At 38.7% G+C, this 20159-nt stretch overlaps 1 protein-coding gene across 1 annotated transcript in view; it reads right to left on the reverse strand.

The window, feature by feature from the left end:
• Ptprc (protein tyrosine phosphatase, receptor type C) overlaps positions 1–20159 on the reverse strand; it is a 110971-nt gene that overhangs the window by 40116 nt on the left and 50696 nt on the right. Inside the window, exons 4-10 of the mRNA XM_026780000.1 lie at positions 17222–17347; positions 13552–13623; positions 12165–12188; positions 10139–10354; positions 8714–8851; positions 7715–7849; positions 4187–4309 (exon numbers count right to left, since the gene is read on the reverse strand). Of these exons, the coding sequence (XP_026635801.1) occupies positions 4187–4309; positions 7715–7849; positions 8714–8851; positions 10139–10354; positions 12165–12188; positions 13552–13623; positions 17222–17347 (834 nt within the window). The remainder of the gene's footprint in view (positions 1–4186; positions 4310–7714; positions 7850–8713; positions 8852–10138; positions 10355–12164; positions 12189–13551; positions 13624–17221; positions 17348–20159) is intronic.

A 20159-nucleotide genomic window follows, 5' to 3' on the forward strand; every position in this document is an offset into this window, starting at 1 on the left:
GACCGCAGGTAAGGAAAATGAAGCCAGAATGGAGCTTAGACACTGAAGAATAGAATTTGAGCTCCTGCATTTACCATTTCACCTGCCCTCTGGAGAAAAGCAGGAAATAAATGCCCACAGTGGGGTGAAGCCTGAGTTTCATCTTGAGAACATACTTCTCTGGTGTCTTTCAGGAACAGTATCAAGAAAGACTCAACCCAAACAGATGACCAAATTTCTTTTTTTTTTAATTAAATTTATTTATTTATTAAGGGTTTCTGCCTCCTCCCCGCCACCGCCTCCCATTTCCCTCCCCCTTCCCCGATCAAGTCCCTCTCCCTCATCAGCTTGAAGAGCAATCAGGGTTCCCTGACCTGTGGGAAGTCCAAGGACCGAATTTCTATAGTGGAATATCACCATGGAAGTCTCAGTAGTAAGGGACAGAAGGTAGTTTCTGTAATGGTACCTATGTCTCAGGATTCCTCAAAGCCTGAGTCTAGTGAGGTTACTTTCTAGATTGGATCTGATTTATACATAGTGGGAATCCTCTCCAGAATGGGTGCACAAATGAAGGGTCAGATGACACCCTATGACCCAGGCCTTCTGCTATGTTTTTATATGGTGTCTGGTTTTTAGGATAATTCTTCATCACTGGGACAATATCCAGGGGTTAAGGGTGCTGATCTCCAGCTCAGCTTGGCTTTTATTTAGTGACCTAAATTCATGAGCTTGTATACACAATCTCACAAGCGTTCTGCATCAGAACACAGCTTCGTAACGTAAGTCAATGAAGCTTGTATTTTACCTAATGCAACAAAAGCGAAATGGTTCATCTTAGTTTTGAACAATAAATCTGAAGATTTTTTTTGAAGAGGTAACTTAGTGTATAGACAGAATGTTTGGGATGTTTGTTTCAAATTACTAAGAATTTCTAGCTTTGGTTGAAAGGCTTTGTCATAGTTAATCTTGATTGACAACTTCATTGGATTGAGAGAGGCCTTAAAATTGGTAAGGCACACTTGTATGTCTGTGAGGTGTTGTGGGACATGATTGACACATGATTCTGTGAAATGAGTGAGATAGATCTGCCCTGGATATGGAAATGTGGAGTAAGGATGAAGCTCGGTCAGGAATGAAGGGCAGACTCTTTTAGAGTGGGTATGGCTTTTTCTGTAGCCTTCACATACCTTTTTAAGATCTGAACACAGCTTGTGGTGGTGACCCTGCAGGAGGCTTTTAGGCCTTCGCTTTTGTATTATGGTCCCTCTTTTCTGAGGATCCGAACCTCTTGGACTAAACAACTACTGCTTTTCCTGTCTCTGCAGCTGGTCACTGGACACTGAAGGACAACCCAGTCTTAGACTGTGTTAGCTAATCTAATAATTGTTATTCACATCCTCTTGATTTTCTTCTGGTAAAGAACCCTCACTAACATAATCCACAATACTTTACATGAACACTCTTGGTTCCTTCATGAACCCAAATACTTTCAGGTCCCAGAGGAACAAACTGTGTGAAACAGAAGAATATCACTGGGTGGTGGCGGTGCAGGCCTTTAATTCCAGTACTTGGCAGGCAGAGACAGAGGCAGGCAGAGACAGAGGCAGGCAGATCTCTCAGTTTAAGACCAGCCTGGTCTACAAAAACTAGTTCCAGGACAGGCTCTAAAGCTACAGAGAAACCCTATCTTGGAAAACAAAAAACAAAAACAAAAAGTAAAACTGGAAATACCTAGAAAGATAGGGATTTTTTTTCCACCAGTGTTTTATATTTATTTTATACAGACTAACACAAGGAAAGAACTGATAATTTCCAGACTTGATCTCTAAAGTTGTCTTCATGGGCATTATTTCAGACAGTGTTGATGTGGGTGTCCTGAGAGGATTATCGAAAACATACAGATATCCAAGGGACATTGCAATGTCAAAAGAGACAAATAAAAAGTCATATTTAAAGGATATACACAATGATTCCTAACATCATCAGAGTTTCTTTTCTTTTTTTCTTTTTCTTTCTTTGTGTGTGTGTGTGTGTGTGTGTGTGTGTGTGTGTGTGTGTGTGTCAGGGGGGATTTTCGAAACAGGGTTTCTCTTTAGTTTTGGGTACCTGTCCTGGAACTTGTAGACCATGCTAGTTTCAAAATGTTTTTAATAGCTCTTAAAAAACAATCCTTTAAATGCACAAAGTTGAAAATGTGTCTTCCTCAATGACTGGGGGGGGGTCTTCCTGTCACGTGGTGCCATTAAGTTGATGACACAAACTTGAAGCTCCTCAAGAAATAACATATGGTAGATATGGTAAAAACGCGAATGCAGGAAGCTCACCTGAAGTTGCTGAAAAATCATCTAAAATTGTGTTAATCTGATTTTCATCATACAAACAGCTCTCTTCAGATATGAGACCATTATCAAAAATTCTTGAAGGAGAACATAAAAAAAATCACCAGCTATCCCAAGGGAAATAAATAATGGACATATCCTCTTCTATTTTCTAACTTTTGGAGATACTGAAACAGTTACATCATGAAATTTTGAGATAACATGTGAACTTTGAGTTAAAGGAATTCATTTCAAAGATTTAGACCTGTGAATTCTGAATGGGGCTTTTCTCCTGGACTAGTGTGCACAGTTCATAGGATTGAATGATGCTATGATCCTGGTAGATAAACTGGATGCTGATCTCCCTGCAGTACATGTTAGACACGAGTGAGAAAACAGACGCCAAGCAGCAACTTTGGGTTGCAGGCAACTAATTTTAACTGCAGTCAGAGATATTGGACCAGAGACCAGCTTCAATAGATCTTTAAGGTGGTGTTGACACCATCCAGAGTGGACTCTCAATTAACTTACTAGTGCAAAGTTTGGGAGAATGGAAGATACATTATCATCCATGTTCCCTTCATTCCCCTTGAACCACGTGCAAGCATTATGCTTGGACAGGTGTATATTTAAGTGACAGTAAGAAAAGACCTTATACTGACTGCAGACAAGCAAAACTCTCCCAACTTAATAATTCATCCTGTCCTTTACCCTAGTTATTCAATTCAGTACAAATATAGAGTTTTCAGACTATACAAATTTCAAATAAGCCACATACACATGTAGTTCTACCAAATACTGTAATAAAAACAGTGCAGTAGAGAATATACCTAAGTAGGAATGCAGCAAAATAGAGTAGTAGGAGAATCTTAAAAACAGAAAGAAACCCCAACAGTGCACTCCTGAAGAAGCCAAGCAGAAACTTCCATAAAACACATGTCGGAAGAAGCAGGGGAAATAAGGAGCCCCTCCATTTTATCTTTCTAGAATCTCTATTTCTCTTGTCTTTTCAATCTTATCAGATTCTCAAATGGACCATTTATATTTCTTGCCCATAACACTTTGGCTAAGGAAAACATGCCTCTTAACTTCCTTTTAGTCATTGGATTATTATGACTTCAATAATAGGGAAAAGTGCTATCAAAACATGCGAGTATACAAAAATGTTCTTTTAGCTTTCAAATTTTGTAACTTATGTCTGGTTTCTTCCAGCCAAACCCAGAGAGGACTCAGTGAGTGCTCTGTTCATTGCGACCTCAGCACAGAGGTAATGGGCTGTCCAATGTGCAGGCTTCCCTGAGAGGCAGTAATTGTCCATGTTGCTTTGTATAAATGTTCTAGACATTTGGTCTTCTCCAGGAGATAACTGTTCATTTAAGCAGACTAATATAAAGCTAGTCATGCTGAATTTTGGGGACTGCATCAATTCTGAAGCAGACTAATTAAGGACTGTAAGTGACCCAAGTTCCCACTTCCAGCAGCTAAATGGGATGGTGATCATTTGTTTTCACCCAATATTGTGTGTCTGCATTTGTCTGTCTGTTTATCTAGGAGCTTCAGTGGGGAGTTCAAGATAGTACAGACCAATTACATAGAATTTGCAGGATGTATTATATATAATTTTTTAGAATTTTTTCCTTCCCTGGGTTCTCAAATGTCAAGATTAAAGTTAAGAAAGATTAAAAAAATATGCAAGTGTTAGAAATATTCTTGATTTTTGCTACATCTGAGGCAGAAAAGTCATTTGTGAATAACAGTTCTGAAACAGAGCACAGAAATCTCACCATTCACATAAAAGCCCTGCAGCCCCCAGGCTAAAACCATAGTCCCAGCATTTAAAAATTCTTGATTTTTTTTCCTTTGTGGGAATTACATTTTTACAAAATTACCTGAACTGGTCTTATTGGAACACAAATAATATCCATTGAGAAAAGTTGAGGGGCGATCCCAGATAACTAATGTTTTGGTCTCAGTTACATTCTCACACAAAACCTTCCTGGGTTTCTCTGGAACTGTTAAGAAAAGAAAGAAAAAGAAAAAAGTTACAATGCAAAAATAAGTCACTGAAAAAAATAGTATTTGCATAATAAGATGGAATCACTAACAGCCATCTTTTGATTGATTGTGAATTAATAAAATCTCAGTGAAGTAGTGTGGGAGAATGGTTTGTATTCTATTAATTATATTTTAAATAAAGGATGATTGGTCAGTAGTGAGGCAGGAAGTATAGGCAGGACAACCAGACAGGAAGTAGAGGCAAGTCAATGAGAACAGGAGAATTCTGGGAATGAGGAAGCCCATTCCTCTGCAGTCCTGATCCATCCACAGAAGGAGCAAGATGTGATTGCCTCGCTGAAAAAAGTACCGAGCCATGTGGCTAACACAGATAAGAATAAAATAATGGGCTAATATAAGTTATAAGAGTTAATAAGAAGCCTGAGCTAACGGGCCAATCAGTTTATAGTTAATTTGTAATTTTCTTTGGGACTTAACAATTGCAAGAACCAGGCAGAACAAGGACCAGGCAGGACAGAAACCTCAGACAACAGTGAAGTCCTTAGATTTCTATTGTATTCTTTAGATAAGGTTTCTTTCATAGAGTCTATTTTGTTCCAATACAGCAGTAGGAAATCTAGTATCCCACTGATTTGAAGAATTCCTGAGAATATTCTCTTCTCATGGATGCTGTTGTTCAGATATTTTGATATTTTAAGATATTGTTGTGTGAAATCATTCAAACAAAATCAATGATACTTGCTTAAGGTGTAGCTTGATGAATTATGAATGTATGCATCCATGTGCTATATCACAATACTGAAAACTTTCTATTGTCCTTCTATATCACTTAACAGTCAAAATGAGCCCCCTGAGACACATATAGCATATTCTATTTACTTTCTACTGCTGTAGATTGAATATAACTTCGTTTTTATTGTACATAAATAGAATTAAACAGTAATATTTTTCACAAATCATATTGATTTTAATATAACAATTTTTTTTTGCACATCATAACTGTGCCTTTTTAGTCATCAGTAAGACTATGGCTTGTATGTTGAATGTCACAACATGTCTTGGTGGGATGTTGGAGAGGTAAGACCTAGTGAAAAATCTTTGGGCCATTGGAAGTACACCCTCAGATGGAATCAAGGGTCCCCATCTCTCTCTTTTCTTTTTCCTTATTGATACAGGTGATGAGTAGTTCCCTTCAAGATACATCCCTACCATTCATTGTCATCTGGTGTCCCTACCAGAGACCTAGTGCCACAAAGTCAACCAGCACAGGTCTGAAATTTCCAACCTCGGGATCTAAATGAATATTTTATCTTTATGTAGTTACTGTCTTACTAGAGCAAGGAAAGATAAGCAATGCTCTTACTTAACTTATGTCATAATTGCTCTATTACTAAACACTTGGTGGCTGTTTGACCTCTTTCCACGACTGGATATGTAGGCACACATCCACTTTTCCTTGCAGATATAATCTTTCTTCCTATGTTGGGTGAATTTCTATATTCTCATCAATAATGTTGCCAGTGTTTTGTTAGTAGATGTGTGTACAATCTCCATCTGGTTTTGACTTTAATTTCCCAGATGGCTAATGAGGTCGAGCAGTTTTTCCATGGACTTGGTCACCATTTGTATATCTTTTGCTAAAAGCATAGTTTAAATGCTTCCCTGTATTTCAATTGGAATATTTGGTGTCTTGTTTTGTAACTGAAAGGTTTTTCTATATATTTTGGGAAATTGTCCATGTCAAATATAAACAAATCATGGCTACTTTCCCACAGTACACAATTTATATGCTATTTCATTAAATCATTTCAATGAGACAGAGTATTATTCAACTACGAAGTCAAATTTACAGATAATTTTATAATTCTTGCTTTTTGTCCTAAGAAAATGCAAATAGTATCTCACATGGTTTTGATTAGGTACTTCATAACTTTAGCTTTTAGAGCAACAGTACATTTGTATGTGTTGAGATCCAAAGGCTGATGGCCATTTGATATACTTGCTCTATAGGGATACTAAAACAGTTAACTGACGTGACTTGTATTTTATTAAATATAAACATTGTTCTTTTTAAGATTCCCCATTATATTACACTGATTTAAAAAAGTTGGTCTTATCTTGGTTTGTTTATTTACTTATTTGTATAACTGTGTCCATGTGTCCATGTATGTATGTGTGTTCGTGTATGTGCACCTGTGTGCGTGTGTGCATATCTTCTATCATATGCATCCTGTGAACAAGTTCAGGTCTTCAGACTTGGCAGCAAGCACCTTTACCCACTGAACAATCTGCCTGACCTCACTCTAAGTTTTTAATACCCAACATGATACTAAACCTGTCTTCCTACCCTGCAGCTTTCTTTGCTCTTGGTATAGTTAATGTCAGTTTGGAAAAATAGGAGATGTGGATTTGGACATCCCCTATGGCCTCAACTATGAAACAAATTAGAGTCATGTTAGTATAAGACCAGGTAATCATAATGCACTTTGTTATTGCTCTGGTTGTTTTCAACAACAGGATTGCATGCATCTCAAGCAAGCCTTCCCACACTGTGCAGGTCTCACTCTTCAACCTGTCATCATCCTACCTCAACCTCCCAAGCAGCTATGCTGGAATATCTACCATAATACCTAGCTTTCTGCTTCTCTGTCTCTCTTTCTCTGCCACCTCCCTCTCTCCTACCTTTTCTCCCTCCCTCTCTCCCCCTTCTTTCTCCCTTTCCTACTGCTTCTCTTCTCCTTTTCCTCTACTGACATATACAAATATTTTTTCTAGAAATGTCTCTACTGTTTGTGAGCAATGATACCTTTTATCTTTGTCATAGTTGATTATTCATTAATCATGATAAAAATTAATATTTACCAGCAAATTTTACATTTAATTGGGATTTATCTCTTCTCTCTTTCCAAATGCTGTTAATTTCAGAACCCCTTTCCATTTGTTAAGTTTTATCTTGTAATTAATTATAATGCAAAAATTTGGTAGCCACAGTTCATATCTTATACTTCACACTTAGATTTGCCTGAATTATACTGGTCAATTTGTTTACTTCACTCTTCTGTCAGAATCAGGACATGTCTGGGGGAGATGCATAAGAACACAGACTGAAGGGTCTTCTAAAAGGGAGGGCAAAGGAAATGAAGAAAGTAGGAATGATCCATGTCAATCATCTCAACCCTTTCCAGCAGTCTTGCAACATATACAATTAAAACAACAGAAAGAACAACTTTAAGTTTGTAAAATTTACTTTTAAATTCACCTTAAAATTCATTTAAAATTTTTCTTCTCTGATATGCTTTCTGTAACTCTATACCATTATTTTCTGTGATTTCCCAAATAATGTAAGCCCAAAGAAGAAACAGAAATTCTCTTTATCTTATAAATGTAAGTAATGTACTCACTTCCCAAATCGGTCTCCACAGTTTTATTTTCTTGGAAAAGTATCATATTGTTATATAGGACTTCTGCAGCACATGTGTAATATGTTTGGGGTTTAAGACTGGTTAACAAAATTTTTTGAGAATATTCTTGAGAATCTGCAAGAAATAAGTATTGCACGTGAGTATATGCAGTGACACATAGTGTATGGCCTTCTTTCCTGACACCATTTTTTTAAGACTTATTGTTGGGGTGAAGCCTCTGCAAATGGTGGAATAATAAGCTCAACATCTTGCAAAAAGCAATACTAACTCAACTTTGTTGAGAAATCAGGACGACACCTCACTTAGCCTTTGCTTAAGAAGTTTTAGATTTTTAAAATTGATAGCTCATAATATACTTGTTCCTGCTTTGGACACAATGCTTGAAGCATAACCTAGCAACTTCTCGTTGGCACAATGATGACAATCAGGGCCATACATTTCTTTTCTGCCCCTTCTGCCTCTGCATGTGTGCACAGAGGGTCACATGCATCTCCCTGCCTATCTCACTGAATTCAAATATTTCTAAAAAGAAACTCTGCTTCATTAGGAACCCAAATTCCTTCCTAAAAGCACTTGTTTTCCTTGTTACCTCCATATTCTTGAACTTGCAAATGATTTTCATTGATGAGAGTCAGAAAACGTAACCTCTGGATTTATATAATACCATGCTTCCTTTCTACAAAATATGGACATCATCATTCTTTTATAATTTCCTCATCTTATCATCCTTTCAATGATGTCTGGCATATAGCAGTAATCAAGAAAATTCAATTAATTAATTTTCAATAGTTACCATCCATGGTTGTTGTTGTTTTTTTTTTTCTATTTTGTGAATTTGTTTGAGTGACAGATACTGGAGTTATTGTATTCTAATTTACCACAGACCACTGATGGTCAGGGGAGGATGACAAGCATATATATATAGAAAGAACATTTAAACCATGCGTGATGATAGAATTTCTCTACTCGGTACCTTACCTGCAGTATCATTACAGTGAAATTTGTATGTAATTTTTGTGTTGTTACAGCGAGAGGGCTCTGTTTTCCACTCCAAGCAAATTGTAGTATTAGCATATATTTGTTCTGTGCAGTTATGCAGGGTAAACTTCTCAGTTCCTGTCAAGAGAACAGAGAAGTGTCCTTAGGTTACAACTCTGGTGTGAAGGTGTGGTACCGACTATAGACTCTGAAGTCACACCCATGAAGTCCAGTTTTAAAAGCATGAGGTTGCATTGGGAGAAGCCTAATAACTCCCTGGGCTTGGTGCTCCTTGATTATTAATTCACAATCCTAATTTTTAATTTTTCTTTTTTTCAGTTGACACATAATTCGACAAATTTGCATACTATATGGTGTTTGGATATATCTATACAATACATACTTCCCAATTACAGACAGTCTGTCTATCACCTCAGACATTTGCCATTCACTAGGGAAGACAGCATATTTTTTGCACCACATATTTTAATAGAAATGTGTGCTGTTTTTCAATAGAATCCACACCGCTTTTATAAATGAAACTCAAGGAAAAGATAGATAAAATAGCTGATTTTTCCCATTTGAAAAAAATTCGTTGAGGTTTTGATAATTGTTTGTTGGTCTGTTTTGAGTTTTTGGAGATACGGTCTCGTCTTGTAGCTTAGGCTAGCTTAGAACACACAATACTAGCCCAGGCTGACTTTGAACACAGAAACTGACCTTCCACATGCTGGAATTACAATTTTGATATTAACATAACTAGAACTCTCCCTTTGCTTTTTTTTCAAAAATATTAGATGTTTAAGTTTGTTCTTTTCACTGATATATATACATATATATATATATATATATATATATATATATATATATATATATGAAACTTCTGGCAGGGGGAGTGGAAAGGGACAAAAAGAACATTTTGAATTTAAAAAGAAAACCTAGAAATCTCATTTAATTATTTCACAAAATAGGCTGTTTATAATTCAAAGCAACCCCTTTTTGTTGTTTGTGTGTGTGCTTGTTTTGTTTGTTTGTTTGTTTGTTTGTTTTGTTTTTTGTTTTTTGTTTTTTTTTTAGAAAGGGTTTCTCTGTCTAGCCCTGGAACTTCTCTGTAGACTAAACTGGCCAGGAACTCGGATCCACCTGTCTCTGCCTTCCTAGTGCTGGGATTAAAGGTGTGCTTCACCACTGCCCAGCTAGGAACCTTTTTGTTAAAGAAACAAGACAAGCAGGTGATGGTTCTAAAGAGTAAGTATGTAATTCTTCATGCTCTCCAGGGTTCTCAGCAGGAAACGCATTCTTATCAATGCTGACTTGCTTTCTCTTGGCTCTTTTCTCTAACCGCATTAGCCCCCAGGCACACAGTAACACACATATGAAATCACACTGATAGAAATACACAGATACAAAGAAATTGACATTCACCTGGTGGTACATCTAGTTCTATAATTTTAGCTGGAGTACATGAGCCGTCAGATACATTGAAATTTTTCTTTGAGCATTCAGGTAGATATTTAAGCTCTTTACAATCCACACTTTCACATAGATTTTTGGGGGGATTGTCATATTCTGGCTTTGCCTCAAAAGACTTATTACTACTGTTATATTTGTAATGAACAGTAATGTCCGCAAATTTTTCATCTGGAAAGAAAAAAAGAAAATTAGTATTATCACTATTCAGAATGAATGAGAATACTTTGGATAAGAATGCCTTAACATACTCTTTTGTGCAGAGAAAGATCTGCAAAAGAGTGAATATATTAAGTATGCAACAAACAGAAGTAAAAGAACGATTGGCAAATATCGAATAAAAGAGGCAGATAAGACACCAAAATATCACCAAATCAGGTTATAGATTTTGATACAATATCATCAGGAACATGTAAGATATAAGAAAAGTATTATGTGCCCCATGTCATTATTACATAATTCCTTTTTCTGATGAAGGTCCCAGTTTATGCTGAGATGACTGTTGGATTGATATCTGTCTTGTCTAGTAAACTGTAAAGTCCATGAGAGCAAAAGCTAGTCTATTTCAATCTTCATCATCTCAGGTTCAGGTTCATGATTGTATATCTGTCTGCTATTAGCAAGAATTCGATAATTACTTGTTGAATTAACTGACAGACAAGTTTATCTGCTTATGAACTCATATGCAAAAAAAAAAACCCTCCTGGCTTTATAACTACTCTTGTTTTTTAAAATGTCCTTATAAATCATTTAGTTCTCCCGTCATGAATTATTCAGAGAACAAAAGTTCTCACTCATTGCATTACATATATATTATTATGCATAATAATAAATTCTTCATAAAACCTTTTGGCTAGTGTCAACAATTTCTATTGCCTGGTGAAAATTTCTTTTAAACAACTGTTAATTTCCATACATAGTTTAAAATTGTTTTTTGTGTATATGTGTGTTTGTGTGTATGTGTACATGTATGTGTTCATCTGTGCATGTATGTGAAGGAGTGAGCATACACATGGGTGCATTAGCATGGAGACTGGAGATTAACATCAGGCATCTTCCTCTATTTCTTTTGACTTAATTTTATGAGTCTTTCTCTGATGGAACAAGAGTATCAGGCCAATAGCCCAAAGGATCATCTTACATCCACCCCAGCAATAGGATGGCAGGCACCTGCTACCAAGATCACCTTTTAATGTGGGTATTGGGGATCAGAGCTCACCTCCCAGTGGTTGTGTGGCAAGCACTTTACCCTCATCTTTGTAGGCCCTATTTACTTGTTTTTATTTTACAAAACTATGTGCCCTTTGTCTTAAACACTAGGAGTACAAAGACAAATCAAATGAAATTGGTTTTTAGAAAAACAAAGTATTAAATTGAGATGGACACAGACTGAAACAAGAGTTAAGGAAAGACATAAAAATAAGATGAGAAAGGATAGAAGACCAAAAAGAGACATCTATTCAGATTGGAGGACAGGAAGAACTCCAGATGATTTGGATTGATTTTTTTCAAGTATGAGCAAGGCATCAGAAAACAAATGAAGGAACCAAAATAAAGAGGTATGGAGGGCTCCAAAGGCAGAAGAAGAAAAGCAGGGAATATACAGTCAGGAGTAAAGACACATGCAGCACCATATGACTCAAGGCAAGAGTATAAGTGAGGAGGTGGTCATGCAGAGGGAGAGGAAAGGGACTTGAGCTTCAGACATCATGATAAGGAAACAAACCAATGGAGGTTGACCTTGACTCTGAGTGAATGGGGGCATAACTGCATGATGAGTTTCAAGCAGATATGGAAGGGTAACACTGGCCATGAAGAAGAACCACAAGAAGAGGAAGAACATGAAAAGTAGTGACTCACTAGATAGAGTTAACCATGAGAGATAGAAATAGTGTGTGCTAAGTTTGAAAGCTTGGAAGAGAGAAATGATTGAAATAATGTTCCTAAGTGACAGAGGCTGTCTTTGGGTCAAGAAACTTACCACAAGTTTTGGGTCTAGTAGTAGCTGTAATAGAGATGAAAAAAAAAAGACAATTATTGACATGTTATTTTAGAATGTGTCTGCTCTGTTCATCTTTGAGAATCTGTTTCATAGACTTTCTGTAAACTGGAAAGTCTACCTGCTTAGGCTTAACAATAATGCAATTTGCTTAATATCTTATTTTCACCTCATATATGCAAATGTTATAAGCTAATGAGATAACTGTAAATCATCTTAATTAATATATATAATAAACACAACTGTGACTGTTATTATATGTAGACTTTTGGGTACAGATCTGATGCCAGGATGGGACAGGACCAAATCTAAAAATTGTCAACATATTCTAAGTCTTCATTCACTTCATTGGTCTCAAACTGCATTGCCATAGTTATAGCTCTTGTAAAGCAATGCTCTGTTTTTGTTTTTCCTTTAAATCAGATGATAATAATAAAGGCTGATTTGCTCCCAGGTTTAACCTCTGTAAGCTTCCCACACCCAAGATCCAGGGTAGCTAATTGATCTCACAGAAATGACCTTGTATTAATCCTGGTATTAATATATGCATTTAACTCAGAGATTTTCAACCTTCCTAATGCTATGATCCTTAATACTGTTCTTCATGTTGAAGTGCCTCCAACCATAAAATTATTTTTGTTGCTACTTCATAACTGTAATTTTGCTACTGTTATGAATCATAATGTAAATATCTAATATTTCTGATGGTCTTAGGTGACTCCTGTAAAAGTGTCCTTTAACCTCCAGGATGAAAACCACTGATTTAACTGAAAAAGTGGGAGTCTGAGTCTTTGGAAGCAAAAGGACTTCTGCTAATCTTCTCAAAATTGGGGATCACGGTGGGCTTGCCATCACTGGCTTCATGATCCTAGGCAATGTCATTGCCACAGATCTTCCAGGAGGTGCCACACCTTCGTCCTTATGCTTCTCAGTAACTAACTGAAAATGGCATCAGTCCCCTACCTCCTCTCAATGGAAAGGGTAGAGCTTTGATAAAATTACTCATCGTACACTATAAATGCTCCCCAAAGAAATTAAGTTCTAACAGACTTGACTATTGCTTATGTGGGTTCTCATAAATGCCACAACTCTTGGTAGGCATGGCAGTCACAGTAGAGCCTCTTGGTCATAGCTACTTGGCTATTGCTTATGTGGGTTCTCATAAATGCCACGACTCTTTGTAGGTATGGCAGTGATGCTATAGGTTCGTGGTCCCAGCTACAAATGTGCTACACTAGTGTCTAGATTCTGATCCATGTCCAGAATTCCAAAAAGAAGGCAGACTGAAGTAGGGAAAACCAGAGAGCCTGTGAGGACATGCCCAACAGTGGCAGAGGTGTGCCTGTGTGACTGGAGGTAAGGTTGTCACCTATTGTGCTGCTTGCAGTGACAGTGCTTGTAAGGTCCTGAATGGATGGTGCAGTGGCTGTAAGGTTGGCACCTGCAAGGAAATGAACAAAAGAATAAACGTTAATGAGTTTATTATCTTGAAGCTTGAGGAAAAGCTCTTTCCTGAAGATAATTTGCTGAGTGATTCTTTCCTCATTTGAATTGATACTTTCCAAAACAGCAAAGTGAGTCAAAAATTGATATATGAATTGGTTCAGAAAACACACATTTCAAGTAATTATTAATATTTTATTACAACTTAAAGAGCAAGTAATTCGCTCCTTAGTATAATTCTTACCTGAAAAACAATTTTCCCATTTTCTTTCTTTTTTTTTTTTTCGAGACAGGGTTTCTCTGTGGTTTTGGAGCCTGTCCTGGAACTAGCTCTTGTAGACCAGGCTGGAACTCACAGAGATCCGCCTGCCTCTGCCTCCCAAGTGCTGGGATTAAAGGCATGCGCCACCACCGCCCGTAATTCCCATTTTCCTCAAACTCATATTTTTTATTGAATTACAGCTTTCCTTATTTTAGATACAAATTAGACTAATTAGACTTGTGGAATGTATAGTCTTCAAATCAATTTTATGAAATGAGTTTATTAGGGCCACTTTCATGAAAAGGAAAGTGAGTTACTTGTCCCAGATTATCTAGAAACCTGAGGCAGCTGTATTTGATAACAGAGCTACAGGCCATTAATGTATATTATCCACTTTTGTCATGATCTTTACAATAATAATAGTAAAACTGCACTTGTCCCCCAAAAGTTTCCTCACAAGTTTCTTTTGGCTAATTTCTTATCAAGATGAAGTTTTTTACAGATGGGAAATCTGAAAATAGTATCGGGAGTAAAATAAGAGCTACATTCAAGTTTGGAGCCTCCGTAGCCTAAAACATATACCAGATAATGGTCAGACCTGAGGAGAAATCTGTGGTGCTGATGTTGGAGGTGTGTGCAGGTGAGGCAGCAGAGCTGTTGAGTGCAAGGGAGTGGGTGACTGTAGGGTGGGCTGTATCTGCAGGAGAGGTCCCCAGTGCAGTCGTCGCCCCTGGCACACCTGTAATCAGAGGGTCACCAACACTGTCACTCCGTCAGGCCACATGCTGACATAGATATGATTGCAGAACTAAGACAGAGGAATGAGCTATCTGGTATACCTACTGAAATACAATGTATAACCAAAGCCTAACTATAACCCTAACCCATCACATAGTCCTAATTCCATAGACTGTGCTGTCAATATGAGAACTTGCCAAAAGATGAACTCAGAGATAGACACATAGAAACCTGTACGGCTTGGGTATCAGTTGAGAGAAAACAAACAAAAATAAACAGTTTGGGCTTTGGGAAATGTCTTGGTTATCCCAAGGAGGTCCAACCTCCCAGTCAAATGTTGTCTTACTTGGTATTAAAAATATTTTGGAGAGAAGGGAAGGACAACGTCTTGGAGATGAGAAGGCCATACAGAGTAAGCACGAGTCTGAATATAAAAGGGTTGCCTCCATAAGATTGTGTGGGAGATAGCATGCCTAGCACCTGCTTAGAGTCTCAGGTGGCTGTGCCACTCTGGGGAGGGAAGCCCTGTGTACAGGTGCTCAGTGCCAGTTTCCCTGAATTTGAGCTAAATGGTCTCCTGCTTGCACAGCAGCTGAGCCCTGGGCTTTGCATCCTTATTGGCTTCTGGTCACAACATTTCCTAAGCAGGCTCCCATGCCAGGAAAATATCAAATTGGTTTTATATCAACACACTGCCCATTATGCTGCTATCATCTCCTTAGTTCCTGATTTTTGGTGGAGCGCCAAGTGAGGTAGCTAAAAGAACTGCATGTCCTGCTTAGAGTTTCAGTGTCAGGCTTCAGGGCATTTCATGCCTGTTACATGTTTCCGAACCCAAACATTGCAGTCGGAGCTCAGGACCAGACAATCCATGTGTGGCTGTTAATTACCCATTCAATGACCAGCCCTGTGCTAGCTGTCATGGAGAAAGCAACAGAAAACGTAAGCTAGCTCCTACTGGGGTTCTTGCCGGAGGACTTCCCTGTCAAGATCTCCAGGTTCAGCAATGGGAACTTGGCCTCACATGGGAGGCCAGTGTGTGCATGTTTCAGTGCATGGTGCTCTGTTTCATCAGTGGCCTGTGAGTGTGACCTAAACTGCTTTGCTGAAAATATGCCAAACATCTTCCATTGGCAGATGAATCGAATCTGTAAGTGATCGCACACATGGTTTGGGAGATGGGAATGAATTTCCTTGCCAGTTGAGTTTGTTCTTGGCCTACTCTTCAAACAGCCCTGAACTCTCCCAGCTGTAAGGAAAGCATGGAGTGGAATGAAGAGGGAGCATCCACCTACTAGTTCCAGAAATAAGCGAAGGATTGGATCCACAGTAAAAGGAGGGTAGGAACGGCTGTGCATGCAGCCCTTTCAAGTGTCATTTCTACACAAACTGGACACCCGAGGAATCCCCAAAGCAGCTGGCTCTGCTTATTAGACTTCCACCTTCTCTACTGCTTCTCCCTCTTTCTAGACTCTTCTCCCTGCTGACCACCTCTTGTGCCTCTGATGTCGAGAGACCCCACTCTACTGTCTTCAGAATCCCTAGCTTCTGTCTTCACTTGAAAACTACATTTTTCTTATTAAGTAGGTAATCCCTCGCCCCCACTTAAGAATGGCATTTACTGTTTATAATTACATTGATTGCACAGAGTAGACCTTCTAATTAGTGAAACTAGCCAATGTGCCAAGAAGATTTATTTGCTCATGGTAGAGCAGGCTGGTTTGTGTGGCTAGCAGTCCTCAGAGCGGGCTTCTGTTCATGGCTTCTTCCCTTCCCTGCTTTCTAAGTCTTTGCATTTGCTGAAAAGCACCAGCCCCAATTTGCTCTACTGGAGTGACAGGATCAGATGAAGCCACTCCGTGCATTGTTTGAAGTGTGCGGACTGCCCGTACTGGTGTTTTAGGCCAAGGGAACAGTATTAGTGTTTCAAAATAACAATTACTGTGTGTGGACTTGAACTCAATGCTTGATTTCGTTCTGAAGCAAGACTTTTTCCTGCCAGCCAGCAAATCTCTGTTACATGTCTAACTCACGGCCAAGCCCTCAGGCTACTGAATGTATATGTGTGATATTATGGAATTATGACCTGAGAAAGGACATACTTCTCTTTGTGCCATATAAAAGGACACCATGAAGTTATTTAGACTCTGGTTTGGGAGAAGATAGGAAAGAATATGTTGCATTGTTTTAAGAACAGATAAGAAAAAGGAATCTTGAAGTCTGCATGGGAGATACGAGCATCTACTTCCCCCTTTCTCACTCCCTAAATGATAGACAATGACATTATGGTAATTAGTTTTCAGTCCACCTGTTAGATAAGAAATCTTTCATTCCTGATGGATGTTTGTTGGCTCAAGGATTAAGAGTTCACATATATTAGTATTTATTACTGGAGAATGAAGTCTTCACAAACTGTAACTGCAAGTGCAGAAACAAGGAACACTGTCATAGTCTCCATCCCTGAGCGGTATTTCATCTCTGTCAGAATAACCTTTGCCATCTGGTTTTGCAGCCTAAGGATAACCATAGCATCTAATTCCTCAAGTGGCGACTGTCCATACTCTTTATAACTGTGCATGTCTAAAGGGCACCAAACCTGGTGAGGCAGGCCTACCCGAAGTAGGCATGAGTGTGGGGGGATCAGCCTGGTTGCTGAGTGTCTGGGTGTCAGTTCCTCCGGCAGAGGGCGTCTGCAGGTGAGGCAGCGGCGTGGATGCATGACCTGAGGTTAGAAAGTGAGATGGTTAAGTCAATCTCTGCTGCTCCTGGCAATTTAAAAGCTCTGAGAAAATCACCGGGAGCAAAGTTGCCACAGTGTGAGGTGACCCGATTTATTAATCTCTTGAAGTTTCCTGGGCAGAAAAGTGTCTCCTGGGTTCTTAGTTACAGATTCCTCCCCAAGAAGACGCACATGCCCAGCTTAGTTCATTGACTCCCTGATCCCTGAAAGGTTACTGGGTTCTGTGACAGCTCTGCAGACTGATGCTGGCGAAAGTCTGCCTTTATAGACAGAATAGTAGAGAACTCCAAAATTCTAAAACATACTAAATTACTGTTTACAGACTCATGAAGGAGGAGAAGGATAATGCTCAAACACATATGACAGCCGAAACATATTTGAAAAGATGCTTATCACTGTGAAGTATTGCAGAAATGTAAAATCAACAGGAAGCATTTAAATTGCCCTACTAGCAGTTTTAACAGATTGATAATATCCAGCATTGGAAAAATTATGGAGATAGTCAGGCATGCATGCTTACATAGACATGAATTTAATTACATCTGAAAACTACTGATCGATCCTAAATATAAATTATACAACTTTCCTCAGAACACCATTGAAATATCACTAGATAGCAATTCCATTCTAGAAAAGAAAACATGCTCTTTTGTTTGGAAGAATATGAAAATTTCCAAGCAAATCTCCCCATCAAATTGTGCCAAGAAATATTTGATATTACTCATCCTTAATCCCAGTTCATCGTTCTGTCCCACCCCCTGCAGCCTTTTCCTGAGATGGACAATCTGAAACCCTGTGGTTTTAATGTACTGAAAGTACACCGTGTGCATGGAAGAGAGATGCCGCATATGTGTGTCTTGTGTGTATGAAATGAGACTGGAAATGGAAACATGTGTGTCACCACATGTTCTACCCAAGCCCAGTGGCTTTGCCCTTACACTACCATGGGCATTGAACCATCTGTTCTGAAGTGCACACCGGTTCTAAGAGACCACTCGGCTGGTGGCAAGGATAAAGATGAGTTACGTATGATGTCCTGCATTTGCTAACAGAGTTGCTCACTGAAGTTAACTGCTTCCTTACTAGCAGGCATGCTCAGCATCGTCCTTGAGACACTGAACTGTCTGTGTCGGTGTTGTGTATGCCTGTCACTTTTTTAGACCAGGATAAATGGTTCTGGTAGGCAGTAGACTCACTCACTGTCTTAGAAAGCATGTTTGGAAGCCTATTCGCCTAAGAAAACGGCATCACTGATGGGATTCCAGAAACATGTGCGCAGCTTCCTGGCTGGCAAGTCTCAACTCCCACTCCTGATGGTTACTTATAAACATAGCTGCAGGACCTTAAATTCCACGACTAGATTTCCCAATTCTGTTTTCCTTCTCTTTTAAGAATTGAAATAATGCAAATATCGCTGGAAAAACTTCACCACCCCAAACTGAATTCTCTGAACTCATTGTTAAAAATAGTTGCCCATCTTCAGTATTTCTGATCATGTGGGCCTAGAATGAAACTAAGAAATGGGAATAGCCCACTTCAGAGGAACTGCAAGGAAGTCTAGGAGCGGCAAAGCAGAACTGTCACCCGCCCAGTGCAGCAGGAGGCTATGGTCAGTCCCTGGGCAGCTGTGGACACACAAGGACAACAGAGAGCCTTCCCTGGTTTTACTTACGGGATCATCTTCCCTTAGCCCCTTTCCACCTAAAGCGTCATGTCTGAGCTCTTTCCCCTCAGCAATCTTCACAGATGCCTAATATCTCCTGCACTTTACTTACCTGACGAAAACCGAATGCGTAGAAACTGTATGTATTACTTAAATTTTAAAAATTTGATCACCCTAGAAAGTTTTTAAAGGGCACATTCATCTCCAGTATCATTTTGGTTAGGGATGTCTGTGTGACAACCTTTCGTAATAAGAATATCAAACATCATCCAAGTTTCTGGGAAGACCTGGGTCAAATGGTCACCTGGAAAATAGGTGGTCTCTGAGGAGCCATTCTCTCTTTCAGAGATGCTTGAGGGTGTGAGGTCAGTGGTGTGGGCAGGTAAAGGGCTACTGTGAGTCAGAGGAAGGGTCTTCTCTGATGGGTTCGGTCCTGCTACGTTAATGGGTGATGAAAGAGAACAAACATGTGAATCATGTCCCAAAATGCCCACTCATATGCATGTACTAACATATATGTAGTACATGCATATAATGTCCCAACTCCACACACAGAGATCAGGCTTACATACACACACACACATACACACTGGCATACATGCACACATACTTACACATACATACATACTATGTAAAAATATACACATAGAGAAATATATATATCACACAGTTATCTATATTCAGGTATACACACATATGCACATATACACACATACCCATACCCATTCAAATACACACACACCTTTATCACCATATGTCTATAGATTTTAATAATGCACACACATTATAGATACCAATTATATAATAAGAGTTAAAAATAAAATTGAGGAAATGGACTCAAAAGGAACTCCCCTTAGCTCACTTCTCATTTAATTGTTGGGTAGCTACCAAAACCAACCTGATTCAGAAGACTGTAACCCAGTGAGTAAGATGTCTAACGGAAATCTGAAAATACTTACAAATGATAAGTAACCGTGGAAAAGGATAAAGCCAGAAATGAATTATTAGGAGAGTTAGGATTCAGAGTGGGAAAAATATGAAAAGTCTAGAAAAATCTATGGACTGGTCATACCTGCAGCTCCATCTTTCAAAAGGCTGAGGCAAGGGAATGCAAGTTCTAGGTCAATTTGA

Source organism: Microtus ochrogaster, chromosome 6, assembly GCF_000317375.1.
Source record: "Microtus ochrogaster isolate Prairie Vole_2 chromosome 6, MicOch1.0, whole genome shotgun sequence".
Classification (NCBI taxonomy): Eukaryota; Metazoa; Chordata; class Mammalia; order Rodentia; family Cricetidae; genus Microtus; species Microtus ochrogaster.